Source organism: Lepisosteus platostomus, chromosome 24 (genome assembly GCF_059453375.1).
Source record: "Lepisosteus platostomus isolate fLepPlt1 chromosome 24, fLepPlt1.hap1, whole genome shotgun sequence".
Lineage (NCBI taxonomy): Eukaryota > Metazoa > Chordata > Actinopteri > Semionotiformes > Lepisosteidae > Lepisosteus > Lepisosteus platostomus.
In genome coordinates, this window is record NC_142634.1 from 5,321,732 (window position 1) to 5,338,206 (window position 16,475).

At 50.9% G+C, this 16,475-nt stretch overlaps 2 protein-coding genes and 1 long non-coding RNA gene across 6 annotated transcripts in view; all 3 read right to left on the minus strand.

Moving 5' to 3' along the window:
* mapk1 (mitogen-activated protein kinase 1) overlaps positions 1 to 4,362 on the minus strand; it is a 29,069-nt gene extending 24,707 nt beyond the window's left edge. The window contains exon 1 of one of the 3 annotated variants that reach the window (XM_088618151.1): positions 3,918 to 4,362. In XM_088618151.1, coding sequence (XP_088474277.1) covers positions 3,918 to 4,063 — 146 coding nt within the window. In that variant the 5' untranslated portion in view covers positions 4,064 to 4,362. Of the gene's footprint in view, positions 1 to 2,484; positions 2,845 to 3,917 lie in introns of those variants that run through there. The other 2 variants (XM_088618150.1, XM_088618153.1) reach the window with 2 other exon arrangements.
* The window catches only part of ppm1f (protein phosphatase, Mg2+/Mn2+ dependent, 1F), a 38,638-nt gene that overhangs the window by 12,921 nt on the left and 9,242 nt on the right, over positions 1 to 16,475 (minus strand). Inside the window, exons 5-8 of one of the 2 annotated variants that reach the window (XR_015929783.1) lie at positions 16,151 to 16,339; positions 15,203 to 15,346; positions 13,992 to 14,085; positions 11,280 to 13,342 (exon numbers count right to left, since the gene is read on the minus strand). Coding sequence is in view for 1 of the 2 variants with exons in the window: in XM_088618149.1 (XP_088474275.1) it covers positions 12,984 to 13,342; positions 13,992 to 14,085; positions 15,203 to 15,346; positions 16,151 to 16,339 (786 nt within the window). In the remaining variant the exon portion in view is untranslated. Of the gene's footprint in view, positions 1 to 8,716; positions 13,343 to 13,991; positions 14,086 to 15,202; positions 15,347 to 16,150; positions 16,340 to 16,475 lie in introns of those variants that run through there. The other variant, XM_088618149.1, reaches the window with a different exon arrangement.
* The window catches only part of LOC148641425 (uncharacterized), a 173,520-nt gene continuing 165,761 nt past the window's right edge, over positions 8,717 to 16,475 (minus strand). The window contains exon 2 of the long non-coding RNA XR_015929784.1: positions 8,717 to 9,116. This is a non-coding gene — a long non-coding RNA (uncharacterized LOC148641425). The remainder of the gene's footprint in view (positions 9,117 to 16,475) is intronic.

Below are 16,475 nucleotides of genomic sequence, written 5' to 3' on the forward strand. Positions count from 1 at the left end.
CCTCACCGCCCCGCCCCTCTCCAGCTCGCTCCCAGTGCGGGACGGCCAGGAGATCGGGGTGCCGGTGCACACGCTCGGCTCTGCCATCTCCCAGAAAGCAGCAGAGCGCTACGGCCCAGACACGTTTGGGCCTCGTTAAGAAACGAGGTCAGCAGGTCTCTGCAAGAAGCTCAGAAGGCGGCCGAGGGCTCCTTCGTGCCCTTTGAAGAGGGCCATCGGAGCAGGCTGTGCTTTCAGAGATGCAGAGAGCCTTCCAGGGCTGATCGGCAGCCCTCGCCTCACACCCCGGTCTGCACGCACCCCGGTCACTCCAGACGGCACACAGAGCCCAGTCGCAGGTTTCGACCCCAGCGGCCCGGCTTCGCCGCCCGGCCCGAACGTCGCCCTCCGATTCAGTTCCGTCTCCGGAAAAGGCAACGGGTGAGCAAACGCAAGGAGGAAGAGGAGAGCGACCCAACGGCGGACGCCGAGAGCCTCTCAGGCCCGTCGCCCCCCCCCAGACCCCCACACAGCAGGCACACACTACTCCACAGACAGGCAGGCAGTGCGCAGCCCCGGCTTGCACAGGGGCCAAACATCCAGACCTCAACCGCGACTTCCAGAGAGGGCCGAGCTCCTCCAGGGAGACTGAATATTAAGACCATATTGCTCTACATCAACAAAGCAGGACAGTTCCGCTCTGCGAGGCCCTGGTAAAGCAAATTATCCAGCGACAAACCTTTATTTGGCAAAAGTATAGTGTACCACACGGACGGCAATGCACTGTACGTCTCATTAAGCAAGCTGAAGTGACGTGCACTGGGACAGCTACACTGGACTCCAAACCTGTCCAGAATTGTTAGCATTTAAGAACTCTGCATAATGGGCACGTTTTTTTTCCCCTCTCTCTCTGGTAAAGAAATCTAGATAGTTAAAAACCATATGCCCGCATCCCTAAAACACAACACTGTAAAAGAATGTGCTCGATGTTATAAACCTGCTAAAGGGATGATCCGGTTTTATTTTATTTTAGAAAAAGTGACCACCCTTTCCCCAGCAGGCCGCCGGACTATCAGGGAAATGGGGGAGGTGGCAGGTGAAGAGAAACGGCAGGTTTTCCCCACCGGTTGTCGCCCCAGGGGGCAGGGGCTCGCCTCGGAGGACCTCTGCGCGGTCTCTCCAGGCGCCGGCTGGCCGACGAAGGCCCGCGCGACTGTTGGGCGAGACCGGCCTCTACAGCCCAGGCAGAAGGACGGACCCCTTCTGCGCCTGACTGGCAACTGGCTGCCCCTTGTCTTTCCCTTCGCTCGTTTGTTTTACAGTCTCCTCACCGACTACAGGGCCCCTGCAAGGCCTCACCAAGAACATACAATCGACGTGTGGCGCCTCCACGCTTCAGATCAATCATTTAGCGATTTTCATACTCCTATCCAAGATGCTCCCAGATTGCATCTCTGCAGAGCATCAACGAGAAACGTTCCCCAGCATCCACAGCACCTGCGAGCACATTTCACAGAACCTCCATCACTTCAAGATTACTCATTTGACACCCCCTCCCCACACTGTATATCCCTTTGTTTTTGTTGCAGTGAAGCATGCATTCTATCAACACCCTCAGCTTCCTGCTCAGATAACACATGCACTGCGCCTGCCAGTGCTCTCTTAGCTAGTTGGATCTCTCAATTTCTTCCGCTTGGATGCAAAGTAAGGTCTAACGAAAAGAGATCTGGCAAAGCAGGCTGCGAGACCGCACAGGTCATGGGCATTTGCACACAGAAGGCAGACAAAACCTCTGGAGTCTCTTTACGTCCTAAGATGCAATTATCTTCATCAAAAGGAGGGAGGTATCAGTTCAGGCAGTCGATATCTCATTTGCTTTTAAAGCTGAGCCTCCTCATAAATGCCACCAAAGATGGACGCTCTCAGCAACTTAGATGTACAGCAGGCAGCTGGTAAATAAAACCCACTGGACGACAGAATGGTTCAAACAAGGCTGTGTATAATACGATCATTGCTTAATTTCCTGTCTCTACATCTGATAAATCCTGGTTTCTTTAACCACTCAGCAGCACCCTGCACACCAGCGGTTTCTAACGCATCACTCAGAAGAGTTAAGGAGCGAAGATAAAATTGATATTACGCACCTGAAAGGACAAAAAGTGAAAATCTCATTTCAAGGCAGAACTGGTCATCTAAGTCCCGAATTTTTTTAATTTTAAAATTTTGAGGCTCTTGCATCTTATTGGGGACTCTACTGTGCTGCACAGAATATGCATACGCACTGCATCAGGAAAAGGAATCTGAACTTCGGGAACACCTGTAACGGCTGGACTAATGAAGAGGCCAGAGCATTCTCACACAACGCCACACCTGTGGCACGATGCACGAACTCCACAAACCGCACCCTTCCCCTTTCACAAAGCAAAACCGCTGACACATTCTCCTACCCTTCTATTCACTAGGAACCGATTGCAACACAGCTGCGAAGGACCAAAACATTATTACCTGACGGGTCTGCTTTGATTCATTCAGTTTGTGGGGGTAAAAATCGCGCTCCTGTCTGCTGAACTAGGTAGGCCTGTCCCTCTTCCTATAAATATCGCTAGGCGTGGCTTAACTGCGTGGTACAGAGTGATATCGCTTGTGGCGATCTGCACTCACTCCGGGAAAAGGGACTTGTTTCAAAGGCGTTCTCGATAAACCCAGCCCCTTCTTCCAAATCACTAGGGTGAACAGTTTTTGTAAAAAATAAAAACAAAAACAAAATTCGCCCGGAACCGGCATCGCTGTGACCCCGGCGGCCGTCTCGACACCGGCACAGGAAGCCGAGCTGCGCCGAGACCCCTCTGGGTTCGGGTGGGCAGCCGGGGGCACCGGCGCGCACACGCACACGCACCGCCCCGCGGACACGGGCGGACATTCCGCCGCGCTCCGCGCGAGAGCTCCCCGCAGCTCGTGACGCCGGGCCGCCAATCAGCACCTTCCCATTCCCATGAATTGCCGCTCGCGCTGGAGATCGCCTTACCTGCAACTCGGAAAATGCAACAAGCGATCTCTCCGGGGGGGGGGGATTCAACTCTTAGATGCCCCAACGAGGGGATGCCGCCAAGTGTGACACCCTATACCCCACAGCGACGCAGCAAACGACGAGCCTCGCCCTCCTCCAAGGGGGAAAGAGGCAGCGATTTATGCGCTATCAACTGAACACACTGATTGATAAGACAGGACACGGGGAGATGCTCGTTCCCAGAAACGGCGCACATCTGGATAAAACTACCCCCCCCCCCCCGACTGGATCGCCCACTGCCCGGCTGTCAAAACTTGGGGTGTGCTTTCCATAGGTATTGGGCTTCAAGCCGCTAACGGATATCAATAATGCGCGTTTACCGGGAAACGCGACGTCGTCAAGTAACATTTCAGCATTTGTTGTTTAATAAAGATGTTGTTGTTTAATAAACAACACGGCGGACACAAGCAGCAATGATATAGCACCCGAGAGTTCGAGCCGGCTCCAAGCACAGGCGGCTCCGAGTTGTAATCCGCTAGCTACACCCCTTACGGCAAAGGGTGTTGCCCTTCTCTGCATTGAAAAGTGAAAATCAATGACACATCGGAACAAAAAAAAACCCAACATTCCCAATCCGGCTCTCGCAGACCTCTCTCTCTCTCTCTCGGGGTCCGTCAGCCTCACGGCTCCATCAACAAGTACGACGGCGGCGAGTCCCGACACCGAGCGAGCTTCCCCGACAGCGCGGACGTTGAAAAACCGTAAAAAAAAAACTTTGCATGCATGTGTAGCACGAACTGAGTTTCCCCCCTGCTCCGCCGGCAGGTCTGGAGCCTCTCTCGCCCGGCCGTGCACACAGCACCCAGCGCCGAGAGACTCAAGACACCGCGGCCGTGGCGTCCAGCCCCCCCGGCCCCCGAACACAACTTACCACACCATGCCGTAGGCCCCCTCGCCGATATAGGACAGGTTGCTGTAGCGGGGACCCACATCGAAGGCCTGTCCACGGACCAGCTCGGCTCCCGATCCGGTGTTGGGGGCGCCGCCTGCAGCACCAGATACCGCGGCTGTCGCCATTGTTAACTAGCTGCCCACACACACACACACGCAGAAGGATGGGTGGGAGAAGAGGAAAAAAAAAACAGAAAATCTGGGAAGAAAAAGTCCTAGCTACGAGGAGGGGGAAGGGGCCGGAAAAAAAAACCTGAACAAACGAGCTTTCAGTCCCAGGAGCCGAAGAAACCGTACGGCCTGTTGATCGCCTGTCAGGATGGTGAGAGGGAGGGGGAGACGAGCCGTGGATTACTTTGCTACAGTCTAGCAACCTTGTAGACTCGCCCGCAGACTGCGGCAGGCAGGCAGCTCCACTGCAGGAAATAACGGGCTGGTCATGTGACCGGGGAGCGCAGGGGCGAGAGCGAGGACTCGGTCACGTGAGGGGGGTGCGCTTGCGCCGCGGGGACGGGGGAGCCTGTCACGCCGGCTGGGGGTCTCTGGTCTTCTCGGACAGACAGCAAGGGACTGCTCGGCTCTGGAGCAACCAGGAGCTGAATCAATTATTGTTTTTTTTGCAACTGGACAGGAGCCGATTCTAATTGATGGCCCAATCCAGAGTTCAAGATTTAATTCATGGAAGAGCAGAGTTGCTGTACAAAAGTGCATTTAAACTGTCCCGGAGTCTCTTTGACAACTATGTTTTTGTATCGCTTTTATTTTCTGTTTCCCTGAAGTCATATTCCATATGAGAAATCCGTTCGTATATCCGAATTAATGATTTCTGTTAGAATTGTTTTCATTTGGAGATGGACTGCACGAACACTGCATTTTGTAGTTATCTTTACGCGTACAGCGGGTGATGGTTTTCGCCAGTGAGAAACGATAATACAGCGTAAAAAAAAAAAGAAGATGTGATTCAATCTGATAACGCCACTTTTTAATCTGTCAGATCTGGGCAGGGCGGAGTCAAGCCGCCGATGATACACAGTGAGATCAACCGCAAGACCTGCGGGAGCGGTCAATGATATCTAAAAAAAAAAGGCCAAGAAAATCCTGTCGTTTGGCACCGATGGAAATGCAACAGAGCCCACTGCAGAGATTTTCCCCAGTTCGTCACCCCCCCAGAGTGACACAAGAGGATCTGCTTTGCCCGAAGTCGCAGGAAACGTGACTCAGAGAAAATGATTACACGGCCCTTTCGGAGCCTGTAAACACGAGCTGGTTCCTACACACCGCCGCCACCCGCCTGTCGGACGGAGAGATCTGCAAAAAAGACATCAGAAGTCATAAAAAAATCGGGGAGCGTTTCCTCTGTCGTTCTCGGTTTTGTCTGGAATGGCCAGTTCAGCCCTGTAGCAGTTGGTTGCTAGTAAGAATCTAACTTAGAGAAGGAAACCAGTAGAGAATTTAGTATGTTTCGTGTTTTATCATGCCTGGGATTTACCTCGTTATTTATAATGAAAAGCGTTACTAAAGTATATAATTTAACTATTACTTGCGCCGTGGCAGTGAAACTATAAGCGCATTTGTGCCAAAGAAGTTCACTTTGAAAAGTGGCTCCTTGAAGCCGTTTGATTTGTCTTTTCTTATAGAGGGGAGACTCCTGGGAAAGCTGAGGCTGGAAGAGGTGTTAGTGGGAGCAGTAGGGGGCGCTCACCCTGCGGTCTGTGTGTGTCCTAATGCCCCAGTACAGTGACGGGGACAATCTACTGAAAAAAGCCACCGTCCTTAAGATGAGACATAAAACCCAGGTCCCAACTCTCTGTGGTCATTAAATATCCCAGGGTGTTTCTCGAAAAGAGTAGGGGTGTTACCCTTGTGTCCTGGCCAAATTTCCCCCTGGCCTTTACCCATCATGGCCTCTTAATAATCCCCATCTCTGAACTGGCTCCATCACTCTGCTCTCCTCCCAATTTAGCTCCTGTGTGTGGGGAGTGTACTGGTGCACTCTGGCTGCTGTCGCATCATCCGGGTGGGGCTGCACACTGGTGGTGGAGTTACCTGTAAAGTGCTTTAAGTGGAGTTTCTTAAAACTGATGAGGATGCGCGGATACTCACGGATATTCGGAGTAGGCGATTACTGCTGTCTCATTTACTGCCACCTTGTGGTTTAACTTCGTAATAACATCTCAATGACCCCGTCAAAAGGTTACGTGTGTGAAAGACGCAAAACGACCTCTTGAACCGAAGTCGTTTCACCAGAAGACCTGAGCTAAACAATCAAGATGACCAATTATGGATAATTATTACCGTAACTTTCTTCCACTCGTGTAACGTTATTTAAGACACTGTCTGAAGCTGAAATATTCTTACCTTTTAGTCACGATCAGTGACTAATGTCGTGCCTCACCAAATGAAATATCTTTGAAAGTATTGAATAGGCTACAGTATTCTCAGAAATCTGGCTTAAGCATGTGCCTTTTATGCCTCAGGTTGGGGGTTCGAACCCAGCTGTCAAACTGAGATTTCTTTAGGCGTGGAGTGGTGGCTTTGTGGTGAAGGATCTGTAGCTGTGCTTGCTGGCTCAAAACCTATGGCTGGCAGAGGAATCCCACTGTGTTGGGTGCCCGAGCAAGGCCCTTAACCCCAACTGCTCCTGGGGTGCTGTATAAATGGCTGACCCTGCACTCTGACCCCAAGCTTCTCTCCCTGTCTGTGTGTCTCATGGAGAGCAAGCTGGGGTTTCTGAAAAGACAAATTCCTAATGCAAGAAATTGTAGATGGCTAAAAAAAAATGATCTTATGTTATCTTATTCTCCCACTCAAATCTTAGACAGATGACTCCAGGTTATCTGAAACATTTGCCACAATCCTTCATCTTAATTTGAGATTCTTACTCTGCTCAAATCCAGGCTCCCCACAGTACATGATGCTCTGCATCAGTAAAATGCACTGCCCAAATCCATCAGAGACTGCCCTTTTCAGAACTCATTTAAAGACCTATCCCACTGTTAAAGTTTGTGTTGTGGAATGTGGTTGTACTCTCTGAGTCACTGGGTGAATTTTTCATGATTTGTGTCTTATTACTCCACTGTGCACCACTTTTTTTTTAGTTTCCTGAGGTGATTCACAAAATTTCATTATTTTATACCAAAAGCAACTTCTCTGACTTGGACATTTGAAAGAGACCTAATTAACCACTAGAAAGCTGCTGCTGGGGACAGAACTAGAGAACTGCTGGTGAAGGTTACTGACTCTTACAAATCGTAAATGGTGGTATCCCTTAAACTGTAAGGACAGAAAGAAGGGGGCACAATTTGACCCATCTAGTTTGATTTGACAAAGCTAATTGCGCTGATGAACTCATCCATTTCTTATCTATGAAGCCAGGGCATTGGCTTCAGCACAACGTGTGGGTAGTTTGTACCAGACCCCCACCATCCTTGGTGTACAGTGCCTCCAGTTCTTAATTGTAAATGTACTCCCTGTTAGTTTCCACTTGTGTCTGTTGGTTTGTGGTGATGCTTAGTGAATGAGTGAGGTACAGCATGGTGAAAGCACATTGAATTGTTTAACCGTAGGTACAGTGGTCAGCACTGCTGCCTGGCTATGGTGAACCCTGGGTTCAGTTCCTCCTTCTGTCATTCCAGGCTGGGATACCATCAGCTGGGAGTTTGTATGTTCTCTCCATGTGCACACACTTTTTTTTCTCTCACAGTCCAAATTAACCTGAAAAGTAAATTGGGTTTTGGGAAACGTGGCCCTGGTGTGTGTGCATGTCCATTTGCGTCTGTCTGCCCTGCGATGGACCGGCAGCTCATCTCGGGTGTATCCTGCCTTGCACCTGTTGCTTATCGGGATAAACCCCAGCTCCCCTGTGACCCTGGACTGGATCAAGTGGTTCGAAGATGGATGGAGAGCAACACATGATCTACAGCTGCCTGGCGTTGTAATATCATCCTGCAGCTCACAGCTGGCAGCCCACTGGAGCTCAGCAGGTGTGAGCCTGGCCAGTACCTGGAAGGGAGACTCCTTTTCAAGCTAAGGTTTCTACTGGAAGAGGTGTTAGTGCTCATCCTGCGGTCTGTGTGGGTCCTAATGCCCCAGTGTAGTGACAGGGACACTATACTATAAAAAGGCACCGTCTTTCAGACGAGATGTAAAACCGAGGTCCTGACTCTCTGTGGTCATTAAACATCTCAGGGCGTTTCTTGAAAAGAGTAGGGGTGTAACCCTGGCGTCCTGGCCAAATTACCCCCTGGCCTTTACCAATCGTGGCCTCCTAATAATCCCCATCTCTGAACTGGTTCATCTCTCTGCTCTCCTTCCCACTGAGAGCTGGTGTGTGGGGGGCAGACTGGCGCATCATCCAGGTGGGGCTGCACACTGGTGGTGGTGGAGGGGATCCCCATTACCTGTAATGCGCTTTGAGTGGAGTGTCCAGAAAAAAGCTACATACGATATATATAACTTACACTTATATACCTGCAAGTTAAGCAAGTGCATGCTAAAGCACAGCAAACCTCTGAACACATCTCTGCACTCATCACAGTGTGCGTGTGGTAGGGCACTCTTTGGCATTTCAAACGTGGCTTTTTATTAGAATTGTTTTCCAGCACAACCGCCTGTTATGGGACAGAATGTTGACAGTTTCGAAGACTCCAGATTTAGGGTGTTGCACTTTCTGCAGACAGCAAACCTGTCCAGACACATGGAGCTCTGAGTGTTAGGGCTTGGATTAAAGTTCTCCTGCTGGAGTGGGTGGAAGGAAAACATAAAATACAGACTCCAGAATAAACAGGAAACCAAACTTTATTAAGCACTTAAACACCACATTATAATTTCAAAGGCAAGTACATGGCACTATTCATGAAATTTAGCACAGTTATGAAAGGTTATAGATGGATACAAATGGGTAAAGAAAATGAATGGTAATCATAAAAGTGAATTGTTTAATGCCTGGTGTCTGCCTGCAGAATGAAACGCACTCTTGAGCACACTTCACCACATTGCGGTTTAAGACCAGTGACTTACTGCTGTGTAGTTCAAGACCCCCACTGTGGGACACCAGCAACCTTACAGGAAGTCTTTATTCGAATAGACACCTCTCCCAGGCAGAGTTCAACCCCAAAACTCATTTAGGCATCCAGGTGGGTGCTGCACATTGGTGGTGGTGGAGGGGAGTCCCAATTACCTGTAAAAGCGCTTTGAGTGGAGTGTCCAGAAAAGCGCTATATAAGTGTAAGCAATTATTATTATAATTATTTACTGTGCACAAAAATGCTGCATCAAATGTCTTTTTTATTGTGTTCCCAAAATCATCATGAGCAACTTTGTGACACCTGACTCTATAGGAGCCTCATGTACTCCTATATAAACGGCGCTCTATGAATTCAGCTGGAGTTATACTCATTTGATTCTGGAGATATTGGAGAGATGGCCTCATTTAATCCAAACCTAGGTGTAGTTAATATGGAGGTGATAAAAAAAGAACTGGTCTGCTTTGGGCCCTGAACTCTTAAGTCATGTGGTCATTCAAGCAATTTATTGACCACAGAACCACAAGATCCTAGAAAATCAGCATTTATAAAACTGGAAAGAGATTTCTTTTTTTGCAGAACTACGTCACAATGATTCTTACGAAGCACTGTGGCAGATTCAGAGGCTGGAATGAAAGAGCACATGCACAAAAAGTTGCAAACACCCTGTGAATATTTCCAGGAAAAAGCATGAGTTTGAGATTACTCGATATTGATTGTTCCAATAAACCCAGAGCTGCGGACGAGTAAGAGCTGTCCGCACCTCTGACCACAGAAAAAATACAGTAGGCAGTTGTATGTTAATGCTGTATATCAAAACCACACCCAAATCAGTTTAAACAAAATATTCAAAACTTAACTTGCTCAACACCAGAAGATTTCAAAAGAACTTAAATAAACGGTTACACTTTCAAAGAATTTACTATTTTTTGTTGTTTTTTACCCATCAATGTTCCGCTAGTATCTGTCCGAATGAAAAAAGTGTAACACGTAAATAACTATTAAGAAAGTGGAATAAGGCACTTAAAGATGACCTGGATTAAAATGGCTTGTAACAAAATCGGTAAATACTCAGCTTAAATTCTGTAGAAACAGTATATATTAAAACAATATCAGCTAGGCTAAGTTTAAATACACATACAAAACCTTTCCTCCAATGTCAATAAATGCATTATCAAAACAATACTGTAGTGACCCCTGTAGCAATAACTGTCGGTTGTGTTTGGTATATGTGTGTGCCAGTTGTGTGCTTGTAGTTCTGAAGTTCTACAGTTGCTGCCTGCGGTTCAGAAACCATTAAAACTGCACCTCTGTTCTGTGCCACCTTGTTAACACCACAAAGAAAAGGGCCGATGCGACGCTGGTGTCAGCAGTGGGATTCTGCAATGGATCGAGAAATCAGAGCCAGAGACTGGTGCCATCCCAAAACATGGCAGACCGCTAATCTTAGTGCTGAAACTGGGGTACACCTTAAGGGTCCCGAGCACGGCAGAGACCTTAAGTGGAGCCCCGGGGAGCCCAGCAAATTGATAACGGGCAGGGGAGGAGAAGTAAAGAGAACCACGCCGGTGGGACACTCAGAAACCGATGAGTCTGGACCAGTTCCGTCCTGCAGACACAATAGTGCAGGAGAGGGGCAGAACCAGTGATCGCGAGGCAGCAGTGTAGGCAGCCCGTGCCGACACGAATCAACAAAACAGCCTGCAGGCTGGAACACGACCAAAAAGTAAATGATGACAGTGGTAAACTACTGCAAAGATATTATTAAGACCATTTTCCATGATGTCAATAACTGAGACCACAAACCACACCACACATTCACACTAACACACAAGTAATACAAAGTTTAATACTGTAGAAACCCCACCCCCCCCCACTTCAAGGCAGGTCGACATAGTGTGTCATTTTCTGGTGTGCATCGCCCCAAGTCGTAAAAAGGAGAGAAGCCGCTGTGTGAATAAAAGCACATCAATGAGGTTTTTTTCCCCTAGACTTTAACTTTCAAAACTGCTGGGTGGGACGACTCATTTCCATAAGGCAGCTGTTCGCTGGCCCACAGCTCAAAAGAACGGAGAGGCAGAATACGGTCGACCGCACAAACTCCCACCAGTGCTCCGAGGTCAAAAACTGCTGAAAACCGTTTCATCTGCAGGCTGTCAACCCAACGAGCTGCAGAGCGCTGCAACAAGCCTCTCCTCGAGCTGCTCTACACTGGCGAGAGCTCCCCACCCTGACCTTGGGGACAAGGACTACAGGTTGGCCATGCTGCTCTTGAAATGGGCAACGACTCCAGTCTCAAAAGGATGAGCACGTCCCACGTTAGGAGCACTGGAGTGCCCTGCTTCCATTCCTTACAGGCGCGGGGAAAACGCTGGCACAAGCCCGGCGCCCACGACGTTCCAAGTCTCGTCTTGGCCGGAGTACCAAGAGCCAGCGGCAGGAGAGCCGAATCGCGGCTCCCTGGAAGAGACCGTTCCCGGGAGAGCTCCAGTGTTCTCCACCCCCGCCGATCACGGAGTAGCGGCACCGCGGGCGAGGAAGGAGCGTGTTCCTTCTCGGATTAGATCCCTCCTGGGGAGGAGCCGGCAAATCCCCAGGACTCTGGCGCAGGTCGCCGAGCGAAGTACTGCTCTGCAAGGCCAAGTATCCGAAGGGGGAAAACGTGCCCTGCAGGCTTGCTCCCACATCCTAGATGGGATGGAAGGAATGGGGCGAGGGAGGTCCGACCAACAAGTCACGTCAGCTGCAGTGACAGCACAACGGTCAGTGGGAACGCAGTGATCCAACTGTATTCGAAAAATGTCCTGACACTTCGGTCTTTTAGAGCGCACCATTGCTGATGACTGCAAGATGCGCTTCTTTTTTACTAAAGCTCTCAAAATTGTTGCATTCCTGCAGCCTTATGGAACTAGTGGCACTGTGGCTTTAACAGCATCTATAGCAACAGTCGTCCACCCGGCTCTGCTGTGCCTGCTGGGCTCTTCTTGGTGCTTACTTGATCAGACTTCTGCACTCAGGCTTTCATTCCAAAAACACTTTGGCCAAAGTACATGATCGGCAACAACCGCGGCCTACCTAACTTCATGCAGTCTCTCCCCAACTCGCGAATGAAGAATCGGCTCCCTTATTTTGGGCAAGTAGTTTACAAAGGCCAGACGCAGGTAGGGGCGACACCGACACTCCAGACCGAGTGCTTGTTCTGCTTGACCCACTGCACGAGCGCTGTCCGGAAACCCACTCTTCAGCACAGCGGACTCCGCATCAAAATTCGGAAAATAACTTTAAACAACCTTTTTTAACAGAAAGCTTAAATCAGTTATTCAGCGATTTAAACTTGGACTGGAGCAAGACACAGGATCCCCCTGGGCCCAGGGCTGAGATCCGCTGTTCTGAAGAAGTGGCAAATGAAACGTTCAGAAAAAGCAAAAAGATGACATCCTTAAACCTCAAACCTCAGTGTGTCGCGCTGAAAAATGGCGGAAATACGGATCAGGAGGAGGTTAGGCCCATCACGTCGAGATTATCTTTGGTTCCTCTAAAGAAGAGCTCTTTTTTTAACACTGATTTTGATCTCTTAGAGCTTCCCGAGGCACAGGAAGTGGGACGAAAGAGAACAGGAAGCCTTCTTCAGAATACTGCAACATAAGAGTGCTCTCGGAAACTCCACGTATTCAAGATCGGCGTTTTCACGGGAACAGTCAGAAACGGAGAGTTATACTGACTGCAAAGCTTTGGATGGGTAATATCCCAAATAAATAGGAATGTGTGTATTACGAACAAGAGCCTTAATATTCCCTAAAACAGATATACTGGATCAAGATATAAACACGTACACACCACGACAGGACAGCCCTCACACATCGAGGCGGTACAGATCCAGAACTCGTTACGCTGACGGGGTCCGAGCCTCGGGACCAGGGGGAGGCAAACCGGTGGGCACGACTCTGGCCGCTTCTCCAGGTCGTTCGCGCAGAGCTGACCCATCGGCCCAACGAGGGGGTTTACCCGCGCCTCCCGCCCCCTCACTGGGCCTCGTCCCGGCCGCCGTCGTCCCGGAAGAAGACGAACTCGGCGGGGGGCTCGTCCGGCCGCCGGCCGGCCCCCCGCAGGACCTCCCGGGGCTCCCGCAGGAAGACCAGCAGCACGGTGATGTTGTCCGTGGAGCCGCGGCCCCTGGCCAGGGCCACCAGCCCCTCGGCCGCCCCCGCCGCCGCCCCGCCGGCCTGCTGCAGGTGCTCCAGCACTGCCCCCGCCGCCTCCCCCGGCTGCACCGCGTCGAAGAAGCCGTCGCAGGCCAGCAGCAGGAAGTCCTCCGCGCCGCCCAGGGGGAAGGAGGCGCCGTCGGGCTCGCCGGAGACGTAGGGCTTCTGGTCGAAGTCGCCTGGAGGCCGGGGGGAGAGGGGAGAGGGGAGGGGACACGTGAGGCCACCTTCCACTGGGGCCATTACAGAACCCTGCTGGGTCAGAGACCCATACTGAGAACAGGGCCGCAGGACGGGAGCCTTGCAGGACCCAGACGTGATCCGAAAATACTTTACAGCCCCATTTCTCGCTGCTTCTCTTGCATCTGAGCAGCTATGTTTGGCACATACAGAGACTGACCAAAAACACGGTGCATATAAATATTAAAACTATTACATAAAAGCGTCAATCCATAACACAGTCATTACACATCACTCCTACAGGAAACCACACAGCTTCCCCGAACCTGTAAGTTTACTCCACCCACAGGCGCTCGAAAAGCCTTTAATTGCACAACACCCCCTTCATTCTTGCACAGAACAACTCACTGCACTTGCCCGTAAACCGATACTCCTTCACTGTGAGCCTGCCGAGATCTCGCCACACACACGGAAACGGTGCGCTTTGTTCCGAGCGGATGTGAAACCAGAGAAGAGGAGCGTGCCTTGACAACGTCCCCTCCGGTCGCAGCTCGGAAACGATTCAATACTGCACGAGACATCCGGTGCGCTCGGTTAGTATCCCAGCGCAATCCCAGCCTCCACGCGGTTTCGCCAGACGTCACCCACCTATGGCTCGAGAGACCGCGTAGGTGCCGTTCACTCTCCAGCAGCCCATGAAGGCAATACACCCTCCCAGATCCTCGATCCGCTTCTTCTCATCCTGGGGAGGGAGGGACACCCGATCATGACCAAACCCCACAGATTCCCCCCTCATCTGAAGGTCAAACCTTTCAGCTGCTGAGCTGGGCCGCACGTCTGTTTTCACACTCCAGGCACGGTCTGACCAGCGGTTTCAATTAGGTGCACCTAGCACCTCTTCGCTTTTTATTTTTGTTACATTTTGAGAGTCAGATCTCATAGTGGGTGAGTTTCTTCTTTTGCGTGCACTGAAGAATGGGCCTCCCTAAAGCATTCGCCTGGGCTACAGATCTGCCAATCCATTAATACAAAACCAGCCCTTTGTTTAGTGGGGGTGTTTTTATAAATGGAATTCTTCACAGGGTCCCTGAAATGAGAATGACAAACAACTTTACAGTCCGTTTCAGGGGCTGTACACGCAGCTGATCAAGAAACAGCTTCAGAAGGACACTTGAGTCTCATCAACAGGATGGATTAACAGCTGGCACGGTTAACCGTTTCACACCTGTGTGACTCCTGTCAATCTGATGGAAACTTGGATGCTTGTCCAACTGGGACCCAGCTGAGCCAACAGCTGTACACTAACACTGCAGAGTTACACACGGCTCTGGGTTTGAAAATCAAGTGGCCACGCCTCAGCCACAGCTGGATCACAGGATCAGCTGGTCCTTTTTTTTTGTCCATAAGACCAAACGAAAGAGGGCCACTCAGACCATCCAACCTGTCCTGGGAGTAATTAATTGATCTCAGGGTCTCATCCGGCTGTTTCCTGAAAGCACCCAGGGTATCCACTTTAACAACATGCCTGGGTGACTTGTTCCACACCATCACCACTCTTTGTGTAAATGAGTGCCTCTTATTCTCAGCTTTGAATCCCCACAGCTTCCAGTTGTGGCCTCTGGTTCTTGCTCACCCCCTTGGATGATTTTGTCAATACCTTGGAGGGTTTTGAAAAGTTGGATCAGGTCCTTCCCCTCCTTCTCAAAACTAACTTTTAGTCTGTTCAAAACAGAAAAGCTTCAGTTTTTGTAGGCTTTCGGTGTAGGGTACCGCTATCAGACCAGGAATGTATACGAATGCTTTTCCCTAGCTTGATTCCAGAGCTGTGGTGTCTTTGTCCACTGGCCACCGGCCCTTACCTCTCTCTCAGGCTTGTGGGGCTCCATCAGAGTGACCACTTGTCCTTCTCTCACCAGCATGGCCTGCGAGTCGCCCAGCCAGGCCACGTGAAGGCAGTCTCCCGCCAGCAGCACCGCCACCCCAGTACTCCCACTGCGCAGACGCTGCCAAGCAGCACACACAGCTGTCAGAGGGGCCTCTTACACACACAGGACAGTACGGTTGTCACGCCAAAGAAAAACCACTAGCACAGTGCTTTTTAAGAGACAGGAACCAGCCTTTACTATTATTGTGCGTCATACTGGCGTAACGCGACTTTTCTTGTTTGAGGCTGCAGTAGGAATTCACACTCCCTTCTTTTGGGCAACAAAACCTTCTCATTTCATCACAGTCAGGACTGCGAAACACTCTGTCCCCCCTCCTTGCTGCACCACTGGAACAAGGCCATTGTTTTTGTCACGCCCATGCGATTGTGGAATCGCCACCAGTGCCTTTTCGTCTCCATGGTAGCGAACTGCACAGCTGTACGCTAAGGTGAGGAAGGGCAGGCAGACTCCGCCTCCCATTCGCTTTCCGAGCCAATCATCTTCCAGCACGTCGCAGGCAGCACCGCCCCCTCACTGGAGGATCAGCTCTGACTGGACGAGAGGCATTTCACTCACAGATAGCCTGCACATGCCCAGTGGCCGCGGACATCACTGCGACAGCCGAGGGAACCTAATCGAGCTGCGGCCTGTCGGCTCAGGCTGGGCAAGCGATCACAGAGCTCAGCCTGCGCCGTTATCAGCTGAGCCAAAGGCAACCTCCGCCCACAGCCCAGTCCGTCCGCAGCATGAACTCGAATTAACGACTGCGGAGCCCAGCGAAGCCAGTTTCTGGGACCTGGTTCACAGGCCCGCTTCTGTGAAAACTGTCCCGGGGCCAGGTGGGATTTCCACAGAGGAAACAACAGACGAAAGCACGCTCACCTCTCTGCTGGCTTTCTCCCGGAACATGTCGTCCGTCTGGGTGAAGGCGCTCTTCAGGGCCAAGGCTGGGTCGCTCAGCAGCGCCTCATGCTGGCCGACGTTGACGTGCAAGTGCGTGGCTGCGTACGTCGCCGCGTCCACTCCGCCGTGCCCGTCGAAGACCGCGAAGTAACTGCGCTCGGTCTGGTCCTGGGAGAGGAGAGCAGAAAGTCACCCCTTCGGATGTCAGCCATTTTATCATGCACTTGGCACTCCAGTTGCCATTACGCAGGACAGCGCCCCCCCCTCCCCTCTGAGCCCCCTGTTATCAGCGACGGGCCGTTGA